The 26,816-nt window shown below is 56.8% G+C and overlaps 1 protein-coding gene across 3 annotated transcripts in view; it reads right to left on the reverse strand.

Moving 5' to 3' along the window:
• Window positions 1-3,089: 3,089 nt before the first annotated feature.
• HIVEP3 (HIVEP zinc finger 3) overlaps window positions 3,090-26,816 on the reverse strand; it is a 402,195-nt gene continuing 378,468 nt past the window's right edge. For all 3 annotated transcript variants that reach the window (XM_079777696.1, XM_079777695.1, XM_079777697.1), the window contains 4 exons: window positions 21,172-21,347; window positions 14,976-15,062; window positions 9,028-9,923; window positions 3,090-4,584 (listed from right to left, as the gene is read on the reverse strand). In XM_079777696.1, coding sequence (XP_079633822.1) covers window positions 3,820-4,584; window positions 9,028-9,923; window positions 14,976-15,062; window positions 21,172-21,347 — 1,924 coding nt within the window. In that variant the 3' untranslated portion in view covers window positions 3,090-3,819. The remainder of the gene's footprint in view (window positions 4,585-9,027; window positions 9,924-14,975; window positions 15,063-21,171; window positions 21,348-26,816) is intronic.

The raw sequence follows: 26,816 nt of genomic DNA on the forward strand, positions 1-26,816 counted from the left end.
GGATTTTTTTGTTGTTGTTGAGTTTTTTTTGTTTTGTTTTTTTTCTTTTGCACTGATATATACCATACCAACATTGCAAGATGCAAGTGTAGAAACTGGAGAATAAATAAAATTACAGGCAAAACTACCCCATCCCAGTGTGGCCGCTGTACATATCTACAGTACGATTTTTGGAATGTATTGCCATTTAAGAACATAGAAACTCTCTACAGACAATTTCACAGACAGAATACACACACCTTTTAGGGAAAAAAAAAAGGCAAATATTTATCTTACAGAGAGTGTGTATCTTACATTTGCCTACGTTTCCCTTTTCTGTTTCTTTTCTTTTTTTTTAACACTAAGTTTAGTAAAGTGATCATAAGTGCCGAAGCAGTTTTCTAATGGAAAGCGGACGGGATTCACGACACAGAAGCAGATTTGTGGCACGGGCCCCCGGGAACTCCCTCCCCTTGGACAAGGCTGCAGATCGGTCCCCAAGGATGGCCGCCCAGGCAGGACTTTCACTAAAGAAGGATTTGTCTGAAGAAGGGACTAGAGAGCAACTCGGCTCAGATATATTGCTTATTCCCCTTCCAAAGGGCCAGGTGGGAATGGAGTAGAGGCACGAGGGATCTGGAATTGAATTCTCTCAGCCTGTTTCCCACAGAGGGAGGCAGAGGGACGTGTGGGTTTGGAAGCTGGGGGTGAGGGAGGGGGGAGAGTGGGCAGTCCACCACCATCGGACTCCAGGAGGGTCTCAGTGGGTGGGGCCCGAGTGCCAGCAGCACGTGGGGCACCTGGGGAAGGATGCCTCGGAGAGGAACAGGGTTAGTATCCAGAATGGCCTGGAGCTTGCTGAGGGTGAAGGGTGTCCTGAAGGTCGGGCCTGGGAGCAAGGGTTGTCTCTGACACCTCAGCAGGCTGTTCCTCTCCCATGCCAACCCCCAAGGACCAGAGCAGGCCTGGGCCCAGGGTGGGGGCCACCCGCACATTTAACAGAGCACACAATAGGCGTCCGTGCCGACCAGTCAGTACTGCTTTCTCCACCGCCTCCCTTCCCCTGGGCAATGGTGTCACAGGTGAACAGGAAACTCGGAAGTGGTTGGGAGCAGGGCCGGGGGCTGGGGACGGCACGGAGCAAGTCTTTTACCAAATGATGAAGGTGTGCGTGTGGGCTGGGCTCTGTGCTCGGGAAGTGGGAGTAGGGTCAGGCAGAGGGGTTAGAGCTATGTCCAGTGACATCGGACCCCGACGGGTGGCATCGATTCTGCCCCTCGGAGCCCCCGTGTGGGGCAGCAGCCCCTTGGTCAGACTCTGTTTGTGCTACTGTGTCCCTGGCATTGAGCAACGGGCCTCCAGTGACTCCTGGTCTTCGTCCCCCTACCTGTGCCTGTGGCCCGAGTGACCATGAGGACTCTCTCCTGCTGGCCACACCGTCCCTGCCTGCACTGTACCGACCAGGAGGGAAACCTTGGTGGGTTGAGGACAGGGGGAATGATGGAGGAGCGTGGCCAGCCCCGAGGTCAGGGGTGAGTCCTGCAGAGCACCCGGTCTGCTGCTCTGCGGGGCTGGGGCGGGAAGAGCATGCCCAGGGAGGTTTCCCATCTGGGCTGAAGCCCTGCCCTTTACCCAGCTCCCAGGCCTCAGCACTTGAAGTCTCTAGTCCCTGGGCAGCCCCAGGGAGAGGACTGGAAGGCGAGGGTGAGCAAAGCCCTGGCCTGGGCCGTGGCTGAGTGGGGCCTGGGTTCCTTCCCACTTCCTGCCAGCACATACCAGTGCCGATATGGTCAGAGCCCAGCTTGCTGGCTTCTCCCAGGGTGGGTGAGAGTCCCGAACTCGGGGTCAGGCAGCCGAGAACTGCTCGCTCCCCTACCCCCAGGCCCTTGGAGCCCAGCAGCCCCTAGGGAGACCTTTTCCCTCTGTTCCCCTTTTTGTCTTGGCTCTGAGTGAGGTCAAAGGAAAATGAACTGGTTGGTGTGGGTGGCAGCTGGGCCAGTGACGGGCTTGTCCACTCAGCAGGGCCCCAGCAAGGAAGGGCCCTGAACCAGAGGACGAGGAATTACGGCTGAGTTTGGGGAGCTCGCAGAGGTGCCTTGACGCTCCCCATCGCATGGCGTTCACCTAAACAGCCCAGGAGCCTCTATGGGGACAGGACTCCCACCGCCTGGCTGCGGACGGGGACCGGCAGGGCGGGCCCCCAGCACCCAGCCTGGGGGCCACATGCTTTCTCCCCCTTGTAGGAACAAGGGGATAATTTGGGAGGATTGGGGGGAAAGCCACCTCTCCCAGAGCGAGGTAAGCATGTTAGAGTTCCAATTCCATATTTTAACCTGGGATTTAACTTCCGGTCATGTTATGTCCCTTACAAAGCAGGTTTCTGCCCCAGCAGATGCAGGGCAGCTTCTGGAAGGGGGAGCTGGGGATGGGGATGGAGGCGCTGGCTAGAACCCATGGTTTTGGAGAAGAATTCAAACGACTTAGGACAATGGACCCCCTTCCCTACCCAGGTCAGGAGAATCTGGGGATCTGGGGGAAATATCCAAGAGCAGCCTCTCTTTCTAGATGTTCATATATATAGCATTTTTCAAAAAAGGAATTAAGCCAACAAACAGGACTGGGCAGTTCCCACCAGTCTTGGTTTGTGTACTTCCTGAGGGTGGTGGAGACTGACAGTGTGGGGGTTTGTGTGTGGGGGGGTAGGTGGGGGGCTGGGCGGGGAACCAGTCCTGCAAACTTCCAGTTCCCAGCGCCGGTAAAGCCCAGCCAGGGAGGAAAAGGGCCGTTTGTATTCCAGGGACCAAGTGTGAAAGGAAGCCTAAGCCTCAGACTCTGGAATGGCAAGGCTCTGCACCTTGGAGCTTGACCCCGAGGGGCTGGGCCCTGCCACTCCAGCCTTGCTGGTACTTTCTAGAACAAGGAAGGCAGCCTGTGGCGGGGCCACGAGAGCAAGGCCTAGGTCAGGTGCTGGGGACCAGGAATGGATGGATGGAGCTCCTTCCCACCTAGGGCCTGGGGGCAAGGGTCATCCCCTGGTCAGACCACGTGGATGATTCGAGGAAGCTTCTGGAAGCGTCTGTTGCCCAACCGGAGGCCAGATGCTGAGCTGTCGGAGAGAGGCTAAGTGCTCAGAGGACCCCTGTCGGCAGGCTGGTGTGGAGGTGCCCCGGGGCCCCCACTTCCTGAGGGCTCAGGGGAGCCCTGGGGGAACCAGCCAGCTCCTTCCTACCTTCTACCTGTGATTATTTTGTGTTGAAATCCTAGGACAAGAAAGTGGGTGTTTTCTGGGCTTGGGCGTGGAGGCTGCTTGGGGTCTCCCTGCCTGTGTCTGTGCCCCGCGGCCTGGGGCCACTGGCTGGGGTGGGGTAAAGTGGCAATAAATAGGACATACACATCTGTACATAGGAGTGCTTGCTTTTACATTTAATTATATATTTTTTTAAAGTTTTTTTTTCCCCCCTCCCTCAGTGCATCCCCTTTACCTCAGCAAATGGCCGCCTCTTGCCAGCCTTGGGGGGTGGCTGCTGACCCCATCGGCGGAGGGTGAGGCCCCACCTACACCCTTTCTCAAAAAAGCACAAAGTATTCACAGCCTCAGACTCCTCGCGTTGTTTATGTGTGTGTATGTTTTGTTTGTTTCTTTTCAAGCAACAAAAGGAATAGAAAAAGGCACAGGTCACTGCACACGTGGGAAGATACAACCGAGGGGGCTGAGCAGGAGCTGCGTGGACACACGGACAGATGGGGGCGGGAGCCCAGGTGAGCAAGATGATTCGAGGAAGCTGCTGGAAGCGTCTGTTGCCCAACCGGAGGCCAGATGCTGAAGCTGTCGGAGGGAGGCTAAGTGCTTGGAGGACCCCTGTCGGCGGGCTGGTGTGGAGGTGCCCCGGGGCCCCCACTTCCTGAGGGCTCGGGGGAGCCCTTACTGGTCCTGGGTTCCCCAGAGAAGTTCCTCCTCCGGGCTGGGAAGCGGGTGGAGGCCTCTGCCAGGCAGCCCACGGAGCCGCTGCAGTCCAGTGGCGAAGGGGCAGAGGCCGGGGGGTTGGCCAGCGTGTGCTGGGGGGGCCGGGGCGAGGCCTCGGGCGGGGGGCGGGGGCTGTGCGTGGGCGCGGACTCTGCAGACACAGCCACACGGGACTCCCAGTCGGGAGGTCTGCCCAGGCCTCCGCTCGTCCTCTCCGTCTCCTTGGGGCAGTCCCTGCCCTCCAGCTCCGAGGACAGTGTGAACTTGGAGACCTTGGCCACAGGGGACACGGAGGCTGAGGAGCTCTCAGTAGGACTCCAGCGGCCTCGCTCCTGGGCCTCCCGGGCCCCCGTCAGGTCGCTGCCACCCCAGGAGAAGCCACTGACCCAGGCCTTGGTGGGCCCTGGGAGCAGGGTGGGGTGGGCCCCGGGCCGGGCCTGCACCATCTGGATCCCACCGATGGGAATCAGGGGGCACGGGGTGCGGGCCAAGTGCTGTGAGTGCAGAGGGAGGTGGCTGAAGATGTTCTCTGTCCGGGCCGGCATGTGGCTGTGGAAGTCGTGGGGGGCGGAGAAGGGTCGGGAGGAGACCGGATGAGCAGGGCCAGGTGAGCAGGAGGGACTTCGGGACTCAGCCTTCTGCTGGGGTGAGAAAACAGGACAAGGTAAGGCCAGGTTATACCTAGGCACATGGACGCCCCAAGGCCTAGAAGAGGCGGGGGCATGCCTGAGATCACAGAGCAAGCCCCCACTGAGCTGGGGCCTGAACCGCTCCAGCCCTGCCCACGACATGGCCTGTGCTGGGCCCTCAGTGCTGTCCCCAGACAACACTGACCAGGAGCACGCTCAGGCTCTCGCCCGTCATGCCTCTGGCCAGCATGCTTGTCTGTAGGGGAAATGGGTGCTCGAGACGGGGTGCTACTGACCCCATGGGCTTGGTCCTCACTCTTGGTTCTGCTGAACCTTCTGTTCCTAAAATAGTCTTGACCCAACTTTACCCTGGACATGAGTTCCCATTTAAGGCTCTTGACCTTCAACCACCACGAGGAATTTTAACATGACCCCAAAATTAAAAACCAAGGAGAAACTCCTACATCATGTTCCTCTAGAAGCGGGAATCTCTGAGTGATGGTGTTGATGCTGCTGGTGGTGGAGAGTGGTGTTGGGTCATGACAATATCGTGACAGAAAAGATGCTGGAAGGTAAAGGCAGGTTAACAAGGAAGGTGTTGTCAGTGCTGGGGATCAGGGCAGCATTGGTGATAGTGATGGTGTAGGATGGTGATGTGGTGACAGTGATGGTGTAGGATGGTGATGTGGTGACAGTGATGGTGTAGGATGGTGATGTGGTGACAGTGATGGTGTAGGATGCTGATGGTGGTGACAGTGATGGTGTAGGATGGTGATGGTGGTTACAGTGATGGTGTAGGATGCTGATGGTGGTGACAGTGATGGTGTAGGATGGTGATGTGGTGACAGTGATGGTGTAGGATGGTGATGGTGGTGACAGTGATAGTGTAGGGTGGTGATGTGGTGACAGGATGGTGTAGAATGGTGATGGTGGTGACAGTGATGATGTAGGAAGGTGATGGTGGTGACAGTGATGATGTAGGAAGGTGATGGTGGTGACAGTGATGGTGTAGGGTGGTGATGGTGGTGACAGGGATGGTGTAGGATGGTGATGGTGGTGACAGTGATGGTGTAGGATGGTGATGGTGGTGACAGTGATGATGTAGGAAGGTGATGGTGGTGACAGTGATGGTGTAGGATGGTGATGTGGTGACAGTTATGATGTAGGAAGGTGATGGTGGTGACAGTGATGATGTAGGAAGGTGATGGTGGTGACAGTGATGGTGTAGGGTGGTGATGTGGTGACAGTGATGGTGTAGGATGGTGATATAGTGACAGTGATGGTGTAGGATGGTGATGGTGGTGACAGTGATGGTGTAGGATGGTGATGTGGTGACAGTGATGGTGTAGGATGGTGATGTGGTGACAGTGATGGTGTAGGATGGTGATGTGGTGACAGTGATGGTGTAGGATGGTGATGTGGTGACAGTGATGGTGTAGGATGGTGATGTGGTGACAGTGATGGTGTAGGATGGTGATGTGGTGACAGTGATGGTGTAGGATGGTGATGTGGTGACAGTGATGGTGTAGGATGGTGATGTGGTGACAGTGATGGTGTAGGATGGTGATGGTGGTGACAGTGATGATGTAGGATGGTGATGGTGGTGACAGTGATGGTGTAGGATGGTGATGTGGTGACAGTGATGGTGTAGGATGGTGATGTGGTGACAGTGATGGTGTAGGATGGTGATGTGGTGACAGTGACGGTGTAGGATGGTAATGTGGTGACAGTGACGGTGTAGGATGGTGATGGTGGTGACAGTGATAGTGTAGGGTGGTGATGTGGTGACAGGATGGTGTAGAATGGTGATGGTGGTGACAGTGATGATGTAGGAAGGTGATGGTGGTGACAGTGATGATGTAGGAAGGTGATGGTGGTGACAGTGATGGTGTAGGGTGGTGATGGTGGTGACAGGGATGGTGTAGGATGGTGATGTGGTGACAGTGATAGTGTAGGATGGTGATGTGGTGACAGTGATGGTGTAGGGTGGTGATGTGGTGACAGGATGGTGTAGAATGGTGATGGTGGTGACAGTGATGATGTAGGAAGGTGATGGTGGTGACAGTGATGATGTAGGAAGGTGATGGTGGTGACAGTGATGGTGTAGGGTGGTGATGGTGGTGACAGGGATGGTGTAGGATGGTGATGTGGTGACAGTGATAGTGTAGGATGGTGATGTGGTGACAGTGATGGTGTAGGGTGGTGATGGTGGTGACAGTGATGGTGTAGGGTGGTGATGTGGTGACAGTTATGATGTAGGAAGGTGATGGTAGTGACAGTGATGATGTAGGAAGGTGATGGTGGTGACAGTGATGGTGTAGGGTGGTGATATAGTGACAGTGATGGTGTAGGGTGGTGATGTGGTGACAGTGATGGTATAGGGTGGTGATGGTGGTGTAGGATGGTGATGTGGTGACAGTGATGGTGTAGGATGGTGATGTGGTGACAGTGATGGTGTAGGATGGTGATGTGGTGACAGTGATGGTGTAGGGTGGTGATGTGGTGACAATGATGGTGTAGGATGGTGATGTGGTGACAGTGATGGTGTAGGGTGGTGATGTGGTGACAGTGATGGTATAGGGTGGTGATGTGGTGACAGTGATGGTGTAGGATGGTGATGTGGTGACAGTGATGGTGTAGGATGGTGATGTGGTGACAGTGATGGTGTAGGATGGTGATGTGGTGACAGTGATGGTGTAGGGTGGTGATGTGGTGACAGTGATGGTGTAGGGTGGTGATGTGGTGACAGTGATGGTATAGGGTGGTGATGGTGGTGTAGGATGGTGATGTGGTGACAGTGATGGTGTAGGATGGTGATGGTGGTGACAGGGATGGTGTAGGATGGTGATGGTGGTGACAGGGATGGCGTAGGATGGTGATGGTGGTGACAGGGATGGTGTAGGATGGTGATGGTGGTGACAGTGATGATGTAGGATGGTGATGGTGGTGACAGTGATGGTGTAGGGTGGTGAAGTGGTGACAGGATGGTGTAGAATGGTGATGGTGGTAACAGTAATGGTGTAGGATGGTGATGTGGTGACAGTGATGATGTAGGAAGGTGATGGTGGTGACAGTGATGGTGTAGGGTGGTGATGTGGTGACAGTGATGGTGTAGGGTGGTGATATAGTGACAGTGATGGTGTAGGATGGTGATGTGGTGACAGTGATGGTGTAGGATGGTGATGGTGGTGACAGTGATGGTGTAGGGTGGTGATGTGGTGACAGTGATGGTGGAGGATGGTGATGTGGTGACAGTGATGGTGTAGGGTGGTGATATAGTGACAGTGATGGTGTAGGGTGGTGATGTGGTGACAGTGATGGTGTAGGATGGTGATGTGGTGACAGTGATGGTGTAGGATGGTGATGGTGGTGACAGTGATGGTGTAGGATGGTGATGGTGGTGTAGGATGGTGATGTGGTGACAGTGATGGTGTAGGATGGTGATGTGGTGGCAGTGATGGTGTAGGATGGTGATGTGGTGACAGTGATGGTGTAGGATGGTGATGTGGTGACAGTGATGGTGTAGGATGGTGATGTGGTGACAGTGATGGTGTAGGATGGTGATGTGGTGACAGTGATGGTGTAGGGTGGTGATGTGGTGACAGTGATGGTGTAGGATGGTGATGGTGATGGCAGTGATGGTGTAGGATGGTGATGGTGGTGACAGTGATGGTGTAGGGTGGTGATGTGGTGACAGTGATGGTGTAGGATGGTGATGTGGTGACAGTGATGGTGTAGGATGGTGATGGTGGTGACAGTGATGGTGTAGGGTGGTGATGTGTTAACAGTGATGGTGTAGGATGGTGATGTGGTGACAGTGATGGTGTAGGATGGTGATGTGGTGACAGTGATGGTGTAGGATGGTGATGGTGGTGACAGTGATGGTGTAGGATGGTGATGTGGTGACAGTGATGGTGTAGGATGGTGATGGTGGTGGCAGGGATGGATGGTGGTGAGCACAGTGGTGACTGTGCTGACGATGATGTGACAACACTGAGCAGGCTGACGCAGTGGTGGTAATGGTGTGCTGCAGTGTAATGATGCTGAGACGGTGGGTGATGGTGCCAGTGACGGTGCTGAGGGTGTGACAGGGATGGTGCTGGCTGTGATATCTCTGAGGTGCTGGTGACAGTGATGAGGAGATGTGATGACTGGGTAAGCTCTGCCATCTGCTCAAAGAACACGGGGACGGGGACGGGGACGGGGAGGGCGGGAGAGAATGGCACAAGGCCAGTTCCAAAGCCTGTGCTCTGCTGCTTCTGAGGCTTCACTCACTGGTTTCAGGCACCGCATGGCGCCTGCCACAGAAGGTGCCCACAAACGTTTGCTAAGTTACCAGTGACCATGGAGCTGGCAGAGCTGTTTGGCTCCAGGCCTGGTGCCTCAGGGAGGCGTGAACTTGCAGCCCCCACCCATCAAGGAGGAGCGGCCCAGCCACTCGGGGCAGGAACTCACCCATGTGGAGGTGCAGGGCTCGGGGCTTCTGCCGAGAAGCTTGTGAGGTAGAGGCGCGGGCCTGTAGAGAGCCCACGGGGCCAGCCCCGAGCTTGGGCCGCACTCACCCGCTGAGGGGCTGTCCGGCCCAGCCAAGGCCCACTTCCCTGGCAGCACTGACCGTGGTGGTGACTCGGCCTGGCCTGGTGACCGGCTCCTGGTGGGCGAGTCTCTGGGGGGGCCTGGGTCTTTGGCACCCTCTTGTTCGGGGGACAGATGCACTCGAGGGGGCAGTTCCCTTCCCAGGGGGCGGAGGGTGAGAGGAGACAGCTCAAGTCTTGGAGACCCACAAGGGAGAGGGCCAATCTGGGAGCCAGGCAGGCGCAGGGCCGACGCCTGTGGCTCTCGGGCCGGTGAATGTCGCTGGGGAGAGTCGCTTTTGGTTAGTGGGTGTTTGTGGGCAAGTGGTGAGCGGCTGCCTGCTTCCTTGCTGGGGGACCATGGCCTTCTCGGGGACGAGGCCTTGGAGCTCAGGGCTGAGCTGGTGTCCTTCTCCACGGGGCCCGGAAGGGCCGGCCCCAGCCGGGGGAGGCACAGGATGCTTTGGCTGGACCTGGAGCAACTGCCTGCTTCCGAGACTGAGCTGCCCCACGTGGCCTGGTCGCCAGAGGTGACACCTGGGGGCTGTGGGCCGTGAATGGGTGAGGAGTCTGCTGGCAGCGTGGCTGGCGGGCGGGGCAGGGGTGCCTCCGGGGATGGTCCTGACCGCTCATCCTGGCTCTCGTCCTCATCCTCATCCTCGTCTTCATCCAGGTCTGAGTCTGAGTCTGAGTCCTCCAGGTCTGAAAACTGGTGCTCCGTCACAGCCTCCGAGCCCTCTCGCCCTTCCGAGTCCTGGAGCGGGTCGTCACTGGTTCCTGCGGGTGAACACAGGAGACCCGGTCACAGCTGGTCACAGCTGGGTCCCTCTGAGCCCCAGTGTCCTCGTCAGGAAACTGAGCCTGGTAGTCATGGCAATGGCACAAGATCATTGAGAGGATGAGGACATGACAAACACGGGAACACTTTGTAAGTAATCAATGAACAAAATTACCTTGTATCTATCTACCTTGTGCCAGGTCCAGTTCCAAGGGCTTCATGTGCATTAATTCATTTAGTTCCCACTAATCCTGTGGGGTCAGCACATGCTCATCTTCGTGTTACAGATGAGGAAACCAAGGTAAGGGAGATTAAGTAACTTGCCCAAGTAAGATACATAGTAGGGCTGGGGCTGAACCACAGCAAATGAGACAGCCCTCTTTTTGTTGTTTTGATTTTCTCATTATTATTTCAGTGCTGGCTCCACTATAAGCAAGTTGTCACCTTGCCGTGCCTCAGTCTCCCCTTTTGTCAAATGAGTGTGATAGTCTCACCTCACAGGGTTTCTTTTTTATGTATGTATGTATGTATGTATTTATTTATTTATTTATTTATGTTTTTATTGATTTCAGAGAGGAAGGGAGAAGGAGAAAGAGATAGAAACATCAAAGATGAGAATCATTGATTGACTGCCTCCTGCACGCCCCCTCCTGGGGATCAAGCCTGCAACCCCGGCATATGTCCTTGACTGGAACCGAACCTGGGATCCCTCAGTCCACAGGCGGATGATCTATCCACTGAGCCAAACCAGCTAGGGCACCTCAGAGGGTTTGATAGTAAATGCACCACCTAACACATAATGATAGTCCCTCTTAATACAGTCAAGACGAAATCAATGATTCTGGGACATAGCAGCCATGCTGCCCAGTCCAGCAGCGTGGAGCCTCATTTAGTTTAAACCAGTGGTTCCCAACGTGGAACCACTAAAGTTTCTAAGAAGCGGGGGGGGGAATTGGAGAATGAATTATTAACAGTGAAAATTTTGCATTTCTTATGGTTCTAGGGGCCTCATATACAGTGTATAAATATATATTGTGACATATTTATGTATAACAGTTCTCTATTGTATGTTTTGAAACTTTATTTGCTATTTTTCATATCGCTTCATATTATTATTTTAAACAATTTCTTAGTGATTTCTTCCTCAGTACTTCAGCTGTCCTTTTGTTCTTTTATTTTTCTCTTTCATGGATGCCATGTTCTTTGGGAGCTTGTTTAGACCAAGTTAATGGCCTTTTAGGCTTCCTCCACATGAATAGGAGTTCACTTTTTGACTAATAAGAATTATATGTCACAGGGGGCATCAGGATTTTAGAGATGCTTAGGTGGGGCATGGCCAAAAAAAGGTTGGGAATCACTAGTCTAAACACACACCTGCCACCATGGCTAGGCTGCTGGTGGTGGTGCAAAGCCATCGGGCAGGTACAGGCCCAGCCTGGGGGGTGGGGGGGGGGTTGGCTAAACTGGCCTCGGGCTGCAGAGCAGGGCCCCATCCTAGCAGCTCCTGTCCAGAGGACCTGCTATCCTTGCAGAAACCTGAGCTGCTCCCAGATGTGGGTGGGGGAGAGCGGAGCTCTGAAACATCAGCCTCCTGGTCTGGCTTCTGGCAGGGCAGCCCCAACCAGCTGAGTCACCCCTAACATGACACAGTCTCATTTGGGCATCTCTGGAATGGGCAGCAATCAGGACTCTAGGGAGAGCTCCACTAACATGTGGCCCAGCTGGCAGGCTCCTGAGGGTTTGGGTCCTGCTCACGCATCTCCAGGCTCATCGCCAGTCCCACTACCTCACTCAGACACACCAGCACCCATTCCACTACGGACCAAGAGAACTGGACACATAAGCTGACCCAGGCCACCGGTGCAACCAGGCTTCTGAACCCCGCCATGCCAAGACGCCCAGCATTCATGCTTCCAAATAGCTCAACACACAGCAATAAGATGCATGAAATGAAAGACAGTGGCCTCCAGGAAGATGTAGGTAAAAGACCAGGGGGTGGGCTGGGGCTGGCAGGTGAAAGCAGGGCCCAGGAGTCAAGGACGGGGTCTCCTGGCAGCTGGGAGCTGAAGATGAGAGAATGGAAGGGACCTGATATAGAAGTGAAGGGGTGTGGAAGGGAGGGGTGTGTGGAAGGGAGCAGGGATATGGAAGGGAGGAGGGTGTGCAAAATACACTTCGCAGTTTTGCCCCAGGCCAAACTTTAGTGGAGGCAGGCTTCAGCCCCAGAAGTTCCTGGGCAGGGCCTCCCTCTCATTTACATATGGGGAAATACAGGCCTAGAGGCGGGCAGGAGGGGCTCCCCAGGATCACCCAAGTCAGAACTAAGGTTTATAACTCTTGCATTATTATACTGCCAGTTCAAAAATGATTTTATGCATCAAGTAGCAGAAAATGGTCTGGGTCTGAATCTCAGCTCCACCTCTTCCTTGCTGTATGATGTTGGATAATTCACTTTTGCTCTGTGTTCAGTTTCCTCATCTGTAAAGTGGGGGTAAGAGTAAGTAAAGCCACCACATGAAGCTGTTGGGAGGAGTAAACGGATCTAACACATAGTAAGTTCCTAATAAATCCTAGCGATTATCTCAGGTGCCCAGGACCTCAGCAGACAGCCAGCACTGCGAGCACCTCACAGCCGGGGTCAGAGGGAGAGTCAGGACAGGGTCTTCTGATACCCAGCAGGGAAGGCTCCTAAGACCCTCTCCAAGGAAGAGGAGGTTGAGGCCCAGAGCAGGCTGGTGGCCTGCCCTAGACACCTGCTGCAGGGTGATGGAAGCCAAGGGTCCTCTGCCCAGGGCAGGGTTCGGCAGGCCCTCACATCTGGGCTCCTGCAGGGCTCTAAGGCATGCTCCTATCCTGGGGGCCCACTCCTAGCGCCCCTCAGGGAACTACCGTCACTGCTGGGATCACCGCCAAGGCTTCACGGAGGAGACGGAATGAAGTGCGATCACGGGCTGTGGCCACGCGGTGGCGCTGGTGCTCAACCTCCTCACCACCAGGGGCGGAGCTGCGGCGCCCGGCCACCAGGAGGCAGTGGTTCCTAGGCCTGCTGATCGCCACTCAGTGTCCAACAGACATGCTCCTCCTAGAATCTCCCTCATCCTGGGAAGTAGCAATTCCACCCTTCCAGTGTCTTAGGTTACAAACCTTGGACTCACCCTTGGCTCCTCTTTCCCCAAATCCCCACACCTCTCACCTCCAACGTGTTAGCAAAATCTGTTGACTCTACCTGCAGAATGCATGCAGAATCTGACCACCTCTCCCCACGGCCACACAGCCCACCCTGTCCTAGCCTGTGTGTGCTCAGCCGGGATCACTGCCTCCAGCCGGGCCCCCTACCAGCCGCCCCCTGCACACAGCCAGTCACAGAAAGTCAGAGGACATCACTTCCTCACCTCACCCGATAGCCAAGTCTGTCCCTTGACCTTCACCATCCCAGCTCTTTCTGACCTCATCACCCCCAACTCTGGTCCTCAGGGGCTCTGCACCTGCTGATCCCTCTGCAGGGAGAGCCCTTCCCAGATACCACATGGCTCCACACCATCCTAACAGAGAGGCCCCCTCCCCACACTTCCCAGCCCCTGACGTAACAGTTTTTGCTTCATCCTCATTGGCCCTGCCCAGTACACATGTTCATTGCCAGCTCCCCTCCTTCTTCAAGAATGCAAGCTTGTTGAGGACAGGAACTATGCTTTATCCACCGCAGAACCACCAGCACCTAGAAGAGGGCCTGGAACAGGGCTGGTGCTCGGATGTTATTTCCGTAATGAATGCATTGATTTCATCCTCAGATAAGGTGGACACAGCCATCCTTTTGGCCTCACTGGGAAAAGGAGGCTGGGAGAGAGGCAGGGACCAGCCCAGGGTCCTGCAGTTGACCCCTGGTGTAGTGCCAGTCACAACCTCTCGATTCCCACCCGGGGAGGGCTCAGGCTCCCACCTAGCCCATCAGGCATTGGGGTGGTGTAGAGTCAACATTTATTTGTGACCTTGGGCATTGCTTTTACCTGTCTGAGCTTTCCTTTCCTCAGCTTAAAATGGGCCACAAAAGTTTCCACCACTGGTCATGAGGACTCAGTGAGACATCTGTAAATGGCCTGATATGCATTCTTGATAAGTAATGATAACCCCATTCCTTGTTTTTGGGGAACAGCCCTAAGTTCATTGCATTCTATTCAATAAAGGTGAGATATTTCACCCGAAAGAAAATATGATCTAATGCATTTGTAAGACTGAAAATACATCCCCAAATCAGAAAAACAAAAGCAGAAACACACACACACACACACACACACACACACACACACACACACACACACCCTGTCCACCTGCCAAAGCCCCTGTGGCCTCCTCCTTGGATGCTGAGGCTGGGCAGTGTCCCGGCCGACCCACTGCCTTAGATTCACCTTCTCCTCTGCGTGTCTCCTCAGAAACTGGTTCTGACACTATGCCTCTTGCTGAGGAAGGACTACAACCGGATGTGGTGCTGGCATGTGGGATGGGAGGGGAGCGACAGGTCTGGCTTTGGGTCTCTTTAAGACTCCAGCTCTAAAAGGCCCAGGGGTCAGTCCCCTGCCCAGAGCGTGTGGGTGTGAGTGTGGGCATCAGCGTGTAGGAGAGCACACCTTATAGTGGCAAGGTGAGGATTTGCTAGGATACGTTGCTGCTATACTGGCATATGTTTAGAACAGACCTGACATGTAGTGGGTGCTGTCAATGTTGACTGGGATTACTCATGTATTATTTTATTCAACACACATTCACTGAGCACACTCAAGCGCAAGACACTCCCCCTGCGTGGTGGACTATAACGCACGATAATTATAGCTGCACAGCACGGACTCTCAGTGTATGGGAGGGAGGCGGTCATTCTGTGAATTTAACCCCCGTCTCCCAGTAGTTGGAAAAATTGGAAGAGAGGAGGGGAGGCAGAGGAGGGGGTCAGGGAAGAGGAGGACAGAAAGGAAGGGCATGGGGACGGCGAGGGGGACAGGAAGAGGAGGAGGAGGAGGGGGAGATGGAGAGGAGGGAAAGGCAAGTTGGCGATTTGTTACCTTCTTCGGCTTCCAGCTCCTCCAGCACCCCCGTCTCTTGGCACTTTTTGCTGTGGGCCTTCGACTTCATGTGCTTAGTCAGATTCCCTGGAAAGGAACGAGAACAGACTCAGGCTTGGCTGGAGGGCAGGGGTCAGGGCAGGCCCAGGGCACACAGAGGCAGCCCCCGGCTGGCAGGCCATGGCTCCCAGACCGGCTGCGACCCTGCCAGCTTCAGGGGCTGGGCAGGGGCCTGTACTCAAGCTGGGATGTGCAGCCACAGCCACCCTTCAGGGCAGCATCCAGGAACTGGGGTGTGGGGTGGGCTGTGAGGGGACACAGGGTATAATGAGAAAGTGAGATGCTGGTTAAGAAAAACAAACAAAAACGAAATTAAAAGACATCTCGTGCCTAGGCTTTTCCTGCTTCCGATTGGACTCTGGGCCCAGGAGCTGGTGACACTCATCACGCAGATTGTTGGCTTGACCTTCTCCCATGCTGGGCGGCAGCGGGGTTCCCGCTCACCAACATGGTGGTTTGGGTACGAGGATGCCCTTCCAGTTGAGGACACTTTTAGGGCAGCCCACAGGGAGCCACGAGGCTGGGGCCCAAGCCCTGGCTGCCTTAGAGAGGTAATGTCCTGGGCCTCAGTTTCCCCCAGGTCACTGTGCAGTGCAGTGGAGGAAAGGCTGGGCAAAGGCCCTGCCCACTCCATGCCCACGGAGTCCTCAGGGGTGGCTAACTCTGCCCCAAGTGGTCTGCGAAATTAAGACAAAGGTAGAACACCTCCCCCCCCCCCCCCCCACACACACACATACACGTGTGCTCAGCACTTCGCAGGCCCAGAGCTCGGCGGCAGGACTGCTCTGTGAAGCAGAGGCAGGGCACCGCCAGCCTGCCCTGCAGGATGCAGGCCAGATGCCTCACAATGTTCCTTTGGGCCCAGAAGCCACCTCCAAACGGTGACATGCTTATTGCTGCTCTGTGGATTGCTACATTTCCATATGGTCCTTCATGCTATAAACCATACGTTCCCTGAGTTGGGTGCTTTGTCTCACTGATCTTAACAATTGGTAAGTCTGGTGGATGAATGGAAGAAAGAAGAATGGATATTTAACAGATGCACAAGGGAGACTCGTGGATGGATGGATGGATGGATGGACAGATAAGAGGAAATATAGAGCAAAGGAAGGGCTGGAAGAAGATGGACAGATGGATGGGACACTGGATGATGAGCTAAGCAGATGGACAGATAGATGGGGGATAAAATATTAGATGAAACACATAAATGAGAGAGTAGATAGAAAGTGGGTCAATAAACAGATGGGAGGATGGAGAACTGGATGGAGGACAGACATGAATGAATGGGTGAATGGATGCATGCACATTTACACGCATGGGAGGCCAGACAGGCAGGAGGATAAAGCAATGTATGGGAGGATGGATTGGTGGGAGGACAAATGTGAGAAGAGGAGGAACATATAGAATGAGAAAACCAGTGGGGAGATGTGGATAGGAAGGCAAACTATTATATGTGCAGATGGGAGCGATGGATAGATGGGAGGGTAGACGATGGGTGGGTAGGTGACTAGGGAGAGAGCCCGTGGATGAACCATAGGGTGGTTCTTAATCATGCTGAGGATTTTAAGGAGCCTTTAGGGTTTTGTGGGAGGGTGATGGGAACCTCAAGCTGGGATTTCTTGAAGTGTGGAGGTCAAGGGCAACCGGGAAGGAAGAGGAGCTGTTTCTTTTCTTTCCTCCCCTCAGTCGTCGTTCATGACTGGCTTTCTCACCTGCGATTTCCCTCCTATAACCGGGCAGAGACCTAGCTCCTTTACTGCTGCCAAACTGGGAGCAGAGTCAGAGCTTCCCGAGAACCCTGGGGCCAAAGGGTTTCCAACGGCCCCTCCCCAGCATCAGGGGCCTCCCCTCACTATCGTGAGTGGGCAGACCCCGAATGGGACATCAGGGGTGGTAAAGGCAGCTGGGGTCTTCCATGGGCCGGAGACACAAACTGTCTCCTGAGGTTCTGGGACCACCCTCCTCCCGCCCCCTCCCCTCCCAGCCCAGGACTTCCCCAGCCCACAGAGGACCGTGGACGTGGCTCATTCTGGCTATGACATCATTTGTGGTACATGTTCTGCTTGGAAGGACTGGGTCTCTTTTCAACCGACTGAGATGCCGAGCACACCACGGTGCACAACAGCCACGTGTGGGACATGCTCTTTCATCACAGAAGCAAAGTCTTGGAAGGAACCTCACAGACCATGTACCCCACCCGCACCGGGCCCAGAGGTTTCCTGCTTGTGCCCTAGCTCTGGACTCGGTGCCGATGACGCCGTTGGCTGTCTCCGCTGCTGGGATGCCACGGGGGGGGGGGGGGGGGGGGCTCCTGCCAACAGCACAGTGACCAGCCAGCCAAGGCCACGCTGCCAGTTAGCGCAGAGCCCTGTCTAGACCCGCGTCTCAGGACTCCAGGGGCCTTGCCTCTCCACGTGGCCGCATGGAGCCCGGGTGGTCTAGGAGCTTGGCGGCCTTGGGTTTGACTTTGGGCTCTGCCACTTGCTAGCTGTGTGCTCCTGGGCAAGTTTCTTAACCTTCTAACCTCAGTTTCTGCAACTCTAAAGTAATACCCACCCCTCAGGGCCGCTGCTCAGCTGCTGAGAGAGCAAGTAGAGTGGCAGCAGAGAGTGCCTGGAAGAGGGCAGACACCTACCACATGGGACCTTCTTCCTTCCATCCCTTGTACCACCCCCCAGCCCAAGACAATCACTCGTATTGAGCACCAGGGGACTCCAGCATGTGCCACTCTGGGCGTGGAGGGGGGAGAGGCTGCGATGATGCTGGTGATGCAAATGGCTTTGCCCTTAAGTCTGGGCTCAGAGGCTCTTAGGAGAAGGTACCAGACAGCCCAGGGGCCTGCTTTTCCCCTCCCCTGCCCTGGAGCCTGCAGGGAGGAGGCAGGGCTTCCGAGGCGACCGTGCCTGGATAGGCTGTGTGCGAGCGAATCTGGATGGGCGGCCCTGAGTGCTATCAGCGCCTCCCTGGCTGCCCTCCTGGCCTTTATCCTCTGTGAACTGCCGAGGTGCACCCAATGGCCGCAGGCGTCTTTTTAAGCCTGGGCATCATTTCTCTGTCCATGGGCAGAGCCGTGGATGCCATGCAGTCCTCAGCTTCTCCGAGTCATCCCAGCCACCCCCACTCCACCCCACCCCACCCCAACTCACCCCACCTCCACCCCACCCCACCCCCGCTCCACCCCACCCCCACCAAAAAGCCCACAGTCCTGGAATGAGGGAGGAAAGGCAGGTGGATGGAAAATGGTGGCATCTGGACGAGAGGCAGAACCTCCACGGAGAGCGTTAGCCGATGGGACGGCCGTCTGCCCGGTTCGGCTTTGACCCCGTCCTCCCTCTGCCCCTGCAGCCCGTGGGCCATGAGGCCCGCCCACCCCTGTCACCTCTGTCCCCTGAGGCGATCGGTGCAAGCCACCCCCTTGGCCTCTGGGAGCCATCTGAGAATAGGAAAGGGACCCCCAGGCCTCCACAGGGACATCCTGGGGGCCCTCCCCACCCCACCCGCTGAGGCGCCCCTCAGCAGTGCCCAGGGGCCCGAGCTGCCGCCACAACATCTAACACAGAGACAGAGACACGGACAGGCAGACAGAGACGGACAAGAGGGCCCTGAGGACCACCAGGCCCAGCCTCAGCTCTCCCACAGCCTGGCTGGGCCAGAGCCCCCGAGCGGGAGGAGGAGGGAGGGAGGGAGGCCGCCCGGTGGGGCTGCAGCTGGGAGAGGAGGGGTGGCTTCTGAGAGACAGCCCAGGGAGGAACAGGAGCCTCCGTCCTGCCCTCCCCTCGCTCCCCTGCTTGCACAGAGCCAAGGGTGAGCGTTCTCTGCTTCAACCCACTCCCCACCAGCCCTCCCTGCGCTCTCAGAGCCCGAGATGCCTCCATTTCGGACCCGCTTGCTGCTTTGGCTCTGGCAGGTGCTGCCTTCTGGAAGCCTCTGTGAGCATCGAGACACGCTAGCACGGTCCCTGGTCACTGGTTAGAGCAAAGCCCCCTGGGCTGGGCCTTCACGGCAACTTGGGACACAGCCTGCACCCTGACACCCACCCCCAGGGCATGTGAGAAATGATGCCCAGGCTTTGTCCTGGCTCCCAGGGACCCCGGAAGTGCTGCAGATAGACTCCGTGGCTTCCAGTGTGGGCGCTGCTCAGAAAAGGGGGTTCCTGCCAGGGACCCAGGCCTGTCTCAGCCCTGGCAAAAACAGACCTGGCCTTTCCTCCCAGAACAGGCCGCGGGAGGGGACCAGGGCTCCTCGGGAGACTGCCCTGGCGGGGGCTCGGCAGACATGCTTCAGGTTCACTGGCAGGGTGAGCTCCCCAGGGCGAAGCGCAGCTCCGCCAGGCCGCGGGCTGGGAGTGCTCTTGAGCCTGGGCTCCTCGGGGAGGTCCCCTCGCACCTGGGAGCAGGGCAGCGGCTCTGACCCTGCTGAGGCCACCTGACTGGTCACCCGATGTTGCCACTCCAACCAGAGAAGGGGGAGGTGCTCACAAGAAGGAATAGGATGGGGTGATGCCCACGAGGTCCTGGCTCTGGTGACAGCTCTCGCTTTAACAGTCACTTCCGGGTTTTGGAACCCCCTTTCTTCACCTTCAAGGGTGGATGCGTGGATAAGGGATTTTTGACCTTCAGAGTCAAAGACTGTTATTTAAATCGGCAGTCACTTCTTCCCATCTTTCCCCTCCATAAAGTCCCCATGGGCTGCCTGGGGCCAGGGGAAGAGAGAGTGCAGGGTGCATGGGGGACCCAGCCGCGTCCGGTGGAGCTGCCCGGCCAGGCAGGCTCCGGGGCTGGATGCACAGGGGGCAGGGGCAGGGCTCCCAGCCTGGCTGCCCTGGGGGACCCCTTCCAGCGCTCTTTATAAGACACCAACAGAGAAGAGGGTGAGGACAAGGAAGGGGGACCACCTCCATCCAAACCAAAACCCTAGCTGGAAAGTTTGAGCTCCACTGAGGATGATGGCGAGAGGATAGAGGAGGGGGATCGGTTCATGGGTTAGAGACCAGAGACGGGCACTGCTGAGAGGAGGCCATGACCAGCGAGCGGTGTGGTAAACTGCCCCTGACTAGCACAGAGACCCGAGGGCTGCACGAGGAGGAGGAGGTGAGGGAGGCTGCGTAGCCCTCGGAGCTGCGGCCCGGCCTCTCGCTGGGAGCAGCTTTACCAACAGAAGGAAGGTCAACAGCTGGCAAAGGGCGACCTGCTCTGGAGTCTCAGCCACTGAACAGGGTGTGGCTCCAGTGGGGCCGGCGGGAAGGGGAAAGCGGGGTCCTCGTGCCCAAACACTGACCCCAGAATCTGCAAAGCACAAGAGGCTGAAGCCACCAGGGAGTCGAGGGCCCAGGCCTTTCGCCCAGTCCCCCCTGCCTGCTCAGCCACTGGGGAGCAAGGAGCAAGCGCAGCGTCCCTGCCTGTCCCGCAGGAACAGCCAACGGGGCGGTGAGCAGAGAGCCGGGTCAGGGACTCAGCCCCCTCGTCCACACCAGGGCCTGCGGCTGCAGCGGCCACCACCACCACCTGCCCTCACGGCTGTGGGATGCCTGCCCTCAACAGCCAGTCCTTCTTCCTTTCACAGGTGCCCGCCAGGGCCTGCGCGGCTCTGCTGTGGAGTGTGGCCGGGCCGGATGGCAGGGCTGCCGGTCTGGATGGGGGAGGCCGGGCCCTGTGCCGAGAGCTGCAGAGAAGCTGGGCAGAGCAGGGGCTTGGTCTGAGTGCTGAGGCGGGTGGAGGCAGGGGTAGAGTCTGGCACGAGAAGTGACCGTGAGTGTATTCAGTGGCTCGGAGTGGAATGGATTTCCAAATGCAAGCGTGGCCGTGACAGGTGTGGATGCTGGAGTTTGTCAGGTGGGTGGATAAAGGGCTAAGGAGACATGCAGAGGAAGGGGTGAGTGATGAGAGCCAACCCAAACCAGGAGGGTGCGGGAGGGCCGCCAGGCGGTGGGGAGTGCCAGGTGCGGGGTGTGTGGGATCCAAGAGGACAGGCTGGGGGGGCGGTCTGGAGCCAGCTGCTCTGCCATTGGGGAACCCAGGAAGTGGGGGTGCCCCCAGGCCCAGGCAGAGAGGTCTGGGCCCCTGAGCTCTGTGCTGTGGCTCCCAGAGGGGAGCTGCCTGCAGCGGCAGGGCCAGCGCCCCAGCTGACTGTCTCTTACCTTTGGTTTTAAAAGCAAAGTGACAGTGCTTGCACACATAGGGCCGGACGTCAGTGTGGGTGCGGATGTGTTTCTTCAGCATGCTGGGCTTCTTGCAGCGAATTCCACACTCCTCACAAACATATTTCCCTCGGCCGCGGCCTCGCACATATACATACTCTTCGTTTGATTTGTACCTATGAGCAACAGGCGTCATGGTAAAAGAAACAAAAGGAGGAGAAGAGGAGGTCCCCACCTCAGAAGATGCGCGCGCTTCCTAGCTGCACCCAGCCCGGTGCCGACGCCGGGAGAGGAGGACGCAGAGCCAGGGGAGACATCTGGGTGATAGGGACAAGGCACCCTGGGGATCCAGCATGGACCCCTGCACCTGCCCTGCCCCTCAGATGGGGGGCGGCCCCTCCTCCCCTCCCAGAGCCAGCAGACCCTGGTGCTTCCTGCCGGGAGGTGAGGCCACAGGTCCGCAGAGGGACCTCTGTTCCAGAGCCAGCTGGGCACCAGCTTCTGCCCACAAAGAACGGCCACTCTGGGCCACCAGCGATACAAAGAGAGTAAAAAATCAGGTGACAGCCACGGCTCTAACAGCTACCATGTCCGATCGCTCAGTCTGTGCTGGGCACTTGACCTGAATTGTACCACAATCACGAGGAAGAACCCCTCAGAGCCGAGGCTCCACAGCCAGAGAGAGATGGAACTGGGATCTGACCTGCCGTCCACCTCCCCCCAGACGGCGGTGCTACGTCTACCAGGAAGCCACCCAGACGCTCGGTGAGGGGAGGACGAGGGACGGCCATCATTTCTCTGTCCTCACAATGTGGAAACCGGGAGCCCTGCAAGCTCCCCCCAGTCTGGCCTCCAGGATCATGTGGGTGGGAGTTGCTAACCGCCTTCAGGAGCCACCGGCCGGCCCACCTGCGGGCCTCGGGGCCACCAGCGCTATTGGACCTGAATCAGAATGCGCTTACGTCCACTTGGAAGGAAACCCATGAGGCTCTCTCATACTGTCCTCACCCAAATGCCTTCCTGTCTAACGCTACAGACACCAGAGCGGCGGGAAGGCTGTGATGGCGAAGGGCTGGGGAGGGGATCCTGGCGTGTAATTCCAGGAGCGCTCTCCCACTCATGAGGCCTGGAGGTCCCGGGGTAGGCTGCCAGAGGGAGGCGTGGCCTCTCAGCCTGCGGAGCCTGCCTCCTGCCTCGGGTCCAGCAAGAGGCCTGCGTCCCTCACTGGCCCCCTACAACACGCCCCTGCCCACAAGGTGTGAAGTTCAAGCGTGGGGGGCAGGCACAGAGGGGCAGGAGACTGATGAAGAGACAGCAGCTGGGGCCCCCCCCCCCCCGTCCTGCTCCACAGGGGCCGTCAGCTGACCCTGGGGGACATCACAGGATGGGCTTGAAAGAGGGGGCTGGCGGGGAGCTGGCAGGCAGGACGCAGTGATCACCATCACACACACTCACATACTCACATACAATACCTCCCCATGCTCACCTAGACACACACACACGTTCACATACTCACACTGCCTCCCCATGCTCACACTCAGACACACACACTCACATACTCACACTGCCTCCCCACACTCACACACGTACACTCACATACACACCACCTCCCCACGCTCACATACTCATACACACACACTCACATACTCACACACACCGCCTCCCCACACTCACCTAGACACACACACGCTCACATACACTGCCTCCCCATGCTCACACTCAGACACACACACTCACTCAAACTCAGACACACACACATGCACATGCTCACATACTGCCTCCCCACCCTTATCTATACACACACATGCTCACATACACATACTACCTCCCCATTCTCACTCTTAGGCCCACACTAGCTCTCAGATACTCATGTACCACACTCACTCACACTCACTGACACACTCACACTGACATACACTCATATATATTCACACTCACACTCACACACTCATGTACTCACATACTCACCTCACATACACTTATTCAATCACCTCACTCACACAGTGACACACACTCACACCCCACATATTGATACTCACAAACGCACACACACTCACACACATCCATTCACACATGGACCGCTGTCTATGGGTACAGGTGGATCCTGTTTTTGGCATCCGATGCCTCTCAAGTTGTCTAAACCAGCGGTTGCCAACCTTTCGGACCTCATGGACCACCGGTTGGTGACCGCTGGCTAAACCACCTTTCTCCCCCTGCAGTCCCTGACCGGCCAGTTCAGGTGCCCAGTCCTCAGGTTGGAGGCAGCTCTTCCCCTGATTTAGGGCAAAGCACTAGCTTGTGTTCGAGGGGAGGAACTGAAGGCCATGGAGGAGGGTGGGGGAGAAATGACTCTGTTCTTATGAAGAGCACCCTATGTGGAGCACTTCACGTAGCAGGCTTCCTGGCCCCAGCCCTCTACCACAGCGGTCTGAGGTGGGCGCCCTTCCCCGCTGCAGAAGAAAGAAGGGAGACTGGCTTGGTCTCCTCTTTGCACTGGAGGTTCGGCCACCTGGACACCCCCATTGGCCCTGCTCGGCGGGTCCATGACACCCCTCCCCTCCAACATCCAGCCCTGATGACGTCCTCGGCGTCCCCCTTTCCTTCACTCCAGTGCCGTAGTGGGCACCATGAGGTCCCTCCCACACTGGCTACAGCCACTCTGACTTCTGCCATATTGGGGCTTTGCTTTAGGCTCAAGCCCACCTCAGAAGCAGACCACCGACTGCAGCTGTCATTTCTTCCTCCAGAGCAGGCTTATATCACACAGTCCTCCCAGGTGGAGACGCACACACAGAAAAAGGACTCGGAGAGACGCTGGCGGTGCCCCAATGGGAGGGGAGGGGGGAGTAGCGGGGGGAGAAGCCTCTATACCATGGACAGTGGGCTGGGCCAAGGTCAGAAATGCAAAACCAATGTGCTGACCTTGGTCTCAAGGGTGAGTGACAGGTACTGAAAAGACCGAGAGAGAGAGAGAGAGAGAGAGAGAGAGAGAGAGAACGAACAGACAATATACTGAGTGCTGTGGGTGACCAGGAAGGCCCAGCGGGGGTCTGAACTGGCCTTTGCAGAATAAATTCTTTCATGCAGGTCTTTGTGGAGGAGTTGGGTCTGACTTGTGAGATTCCTGTTTTGGGAGACCCCTCTGGCCAAGCATGGGGGATGGTGTGGGCCCTGAGGCCTGGGACCAGAGAGGTGTTACAACTGTGTGGAGCCAAGCGGGCAGAGGCCGGGCCGGAGGAAAGAGGACACAGATTCAAGAGGTTGGGGCAGGAGGAGAACGCGGGTAAGGAGCCTTCTCTCCGCTTCCCACCACCCACCACCCAGGCAAGCCCTTGTCCACTTTACAGGCTCGCATTCGTGCCATTTCCTCGCTTTTTCCTGCTGTGATTTTTCGCTGCAGGAGAACGGCACGGCTCCGTGGTCTGACGCCCAGCACAGCTCTAAAAATAGGAGGTGCCTTTTACTTTACAGAAAATGGTTCGACAAGTGGAGATGCTGTGGGGGGAACGACCAAGTGCAAGGCCTAAGAACCACCAGTCAAGCACCAGCCTGGGCTGCATGAAGCCAGCCCAGGAGAAAAGAGTGCAGACAAGGCCCTGCTCAGGACCAGACAGGGAGATCTGGGAGGGGCGGGGCCTCTTGTGTTCAGAGAAGTGAAACTGCCAAAGAGGAGTGGACTCCTTAAGTGTGCTCAGTACCTGGAGCTGCTCCAGCCTTCCGCAGGCCCTGACCTGCAGGGTTCTCCAACAACAACGTTCAAATTGGGCTCAGGACGCAGAGGCGGGGGGCCCCTCCGCGACCCCACCCCCTCACTGAGCTGCTTTTTCAGAGTAGGCGTTGATGTAAACGGAACTTTGTAGAAGAGAGCTCTGTGAATTTAAAAACAATTTGAAAATTATTGCTAAAGAACAGTCGCGCTTGGGAGCTTCTACAACCTCTGACTTTCAGAGTGGGAGGGGCCTCGTGCATCCTCTGATTTGGTCATTTTAGGCAGATCCTGGGTCTGGGGCCTCAGAGGGTCCCAGGGAGCTCCTGCCACCTTAAGACAGCCCTCTGACAATTAAGATGAAGTTGTCAACCTGTGTTCCCACCGTAGTCTGAGCTCTGGCCCGGCAACTCCTCTTCCACACAACCTCTCCGAAGGATGCCTCGCTACTCAAGACTCCTTTCCTCCAGGCCTAACATTTCCATGTCTTCGAACAATTCCACCAGGACCGATTCCCGACTCCTCCCCAGCCTGTCTCACACCCTCCAGGTTGTCTTTCTTAAGACAAATGGCCCACAGCCGCCAGAGGCTCTCGGGTGGAGCAGGACTATGGCCTCCTCTCTCCAGCCTCACTTCCTTGTTCCCCAGACAGGAATCAGACCCAGGATGGGAAAGGGACCAGATCCTAGAGAGGGAATCCATGTCTTCTTCACTAAAAACCACTAAGAAGAAAGCCAGCGGGGTCCGAGGTGTCCTCTTTCGCCGTGGAAATAGAAACAGCCATCAGTTGTTGAGTGCTTTCTCTGTGGCAGGCACTTTCCCCAGGAAGTGGGCTGTGGGAGCCTTGGCCCAGTTCTCCATGACAAGTAGCAGGAGCTGAGGCTGAAGGTCAGGTTGAGGTGACTTAGGAAAGCAGCCTCAGATGCCGGCACAAAAGCCTAGCCGGTGTCCTGCCGGCGGTGGGGGAAGGGGAAGGTGCCCAGTTAGAGCTGGGCTCCGGGAGCGCCCTCTGGGGCTGTGTGCATGGCAGCCAGAGGGGATGCTGACCAGGGCTGTCTACCATCACAGCCGATGAAATGTGTGTGTACACCAGGTGCCTGTGGGCCAATGGCTAAGAGCTGCTTAGCTTCTAGTCTGTACCTGGGCACAGCTGACCCTCCGTACAGATGGGGGCTGGAGGGTGCACAGCAGGGTGTGTGTGTGTGTTGGGTGGGGCGGGGGGGGGAGGTGCCCGATGGAACAGGGCCTGAGCTCAGAGGCAGGCTGGCGGGAGAGTGCGCCTGGGTTCTCGCCCCATCGCAGCCTCCTCCTGAGGACTCACAGTCAGGAAATCGCAGCTCCCCGTGGAGGCTACATTATTCTAACATATTAAAATAGAACATGACAATGAAATAAGGAGCATTTGTCCAGGCGCTGCTGAAATCACCCCGATGATTTGCACCCCAGCCTGTGGGAGGCTGTCACCCAGATAGCTGCAGACACAGAGAAACTGTGAAGCAGGCCGGGGGGGTGGGGGGGAGGAATGGGGGGTGGGGGTTAGCAGCCAAGTTCCCTGGAGTCCAGGGACGGAGGGAGACGTGAGGAATTCCTGGAAGGATGACTCAGCATTGGAAACACGGTGTGTGCCTGCACACGATGACTTTTCAAGAGGAGAGAGCCTGTCCCCCCGCCCCCTGTCCCCGGTTAACGGGTGTGTTGAGAGCGTGCCCAGGTCCCTGGGAGCCTGCTGAACCCTCCTGCCTCCTCACTCGGGGCCTCCTGTGGAGACCCAACGCTGGAGCCCCATCCAAACATCTGTCTCATCGTCAGACCGGAGAGAAAGATGAGGAGGCTGGACTTCTGCCAGAGCCCACCCGAACCCAGGGAGCCCGGGGCAGCCGAGCTTGCTGCTTCTGTGTGCGTCCCCAGCTGGGAGGGCCTCCTGGATTGTGGGCAGGAG

This window comes from Cnephaeus nilssonii (assembly GCF_951640355.1).
Source record: "Cnephaeus nilssonii genome assembly, chromosome: 7".
Lineage (NCBI taxonomy): Eukaryota > Metazoa > Chordata > Mammalia > Chiroptera > Vespertilionidae > Cnephaeus > Cnephaeus nilssonii.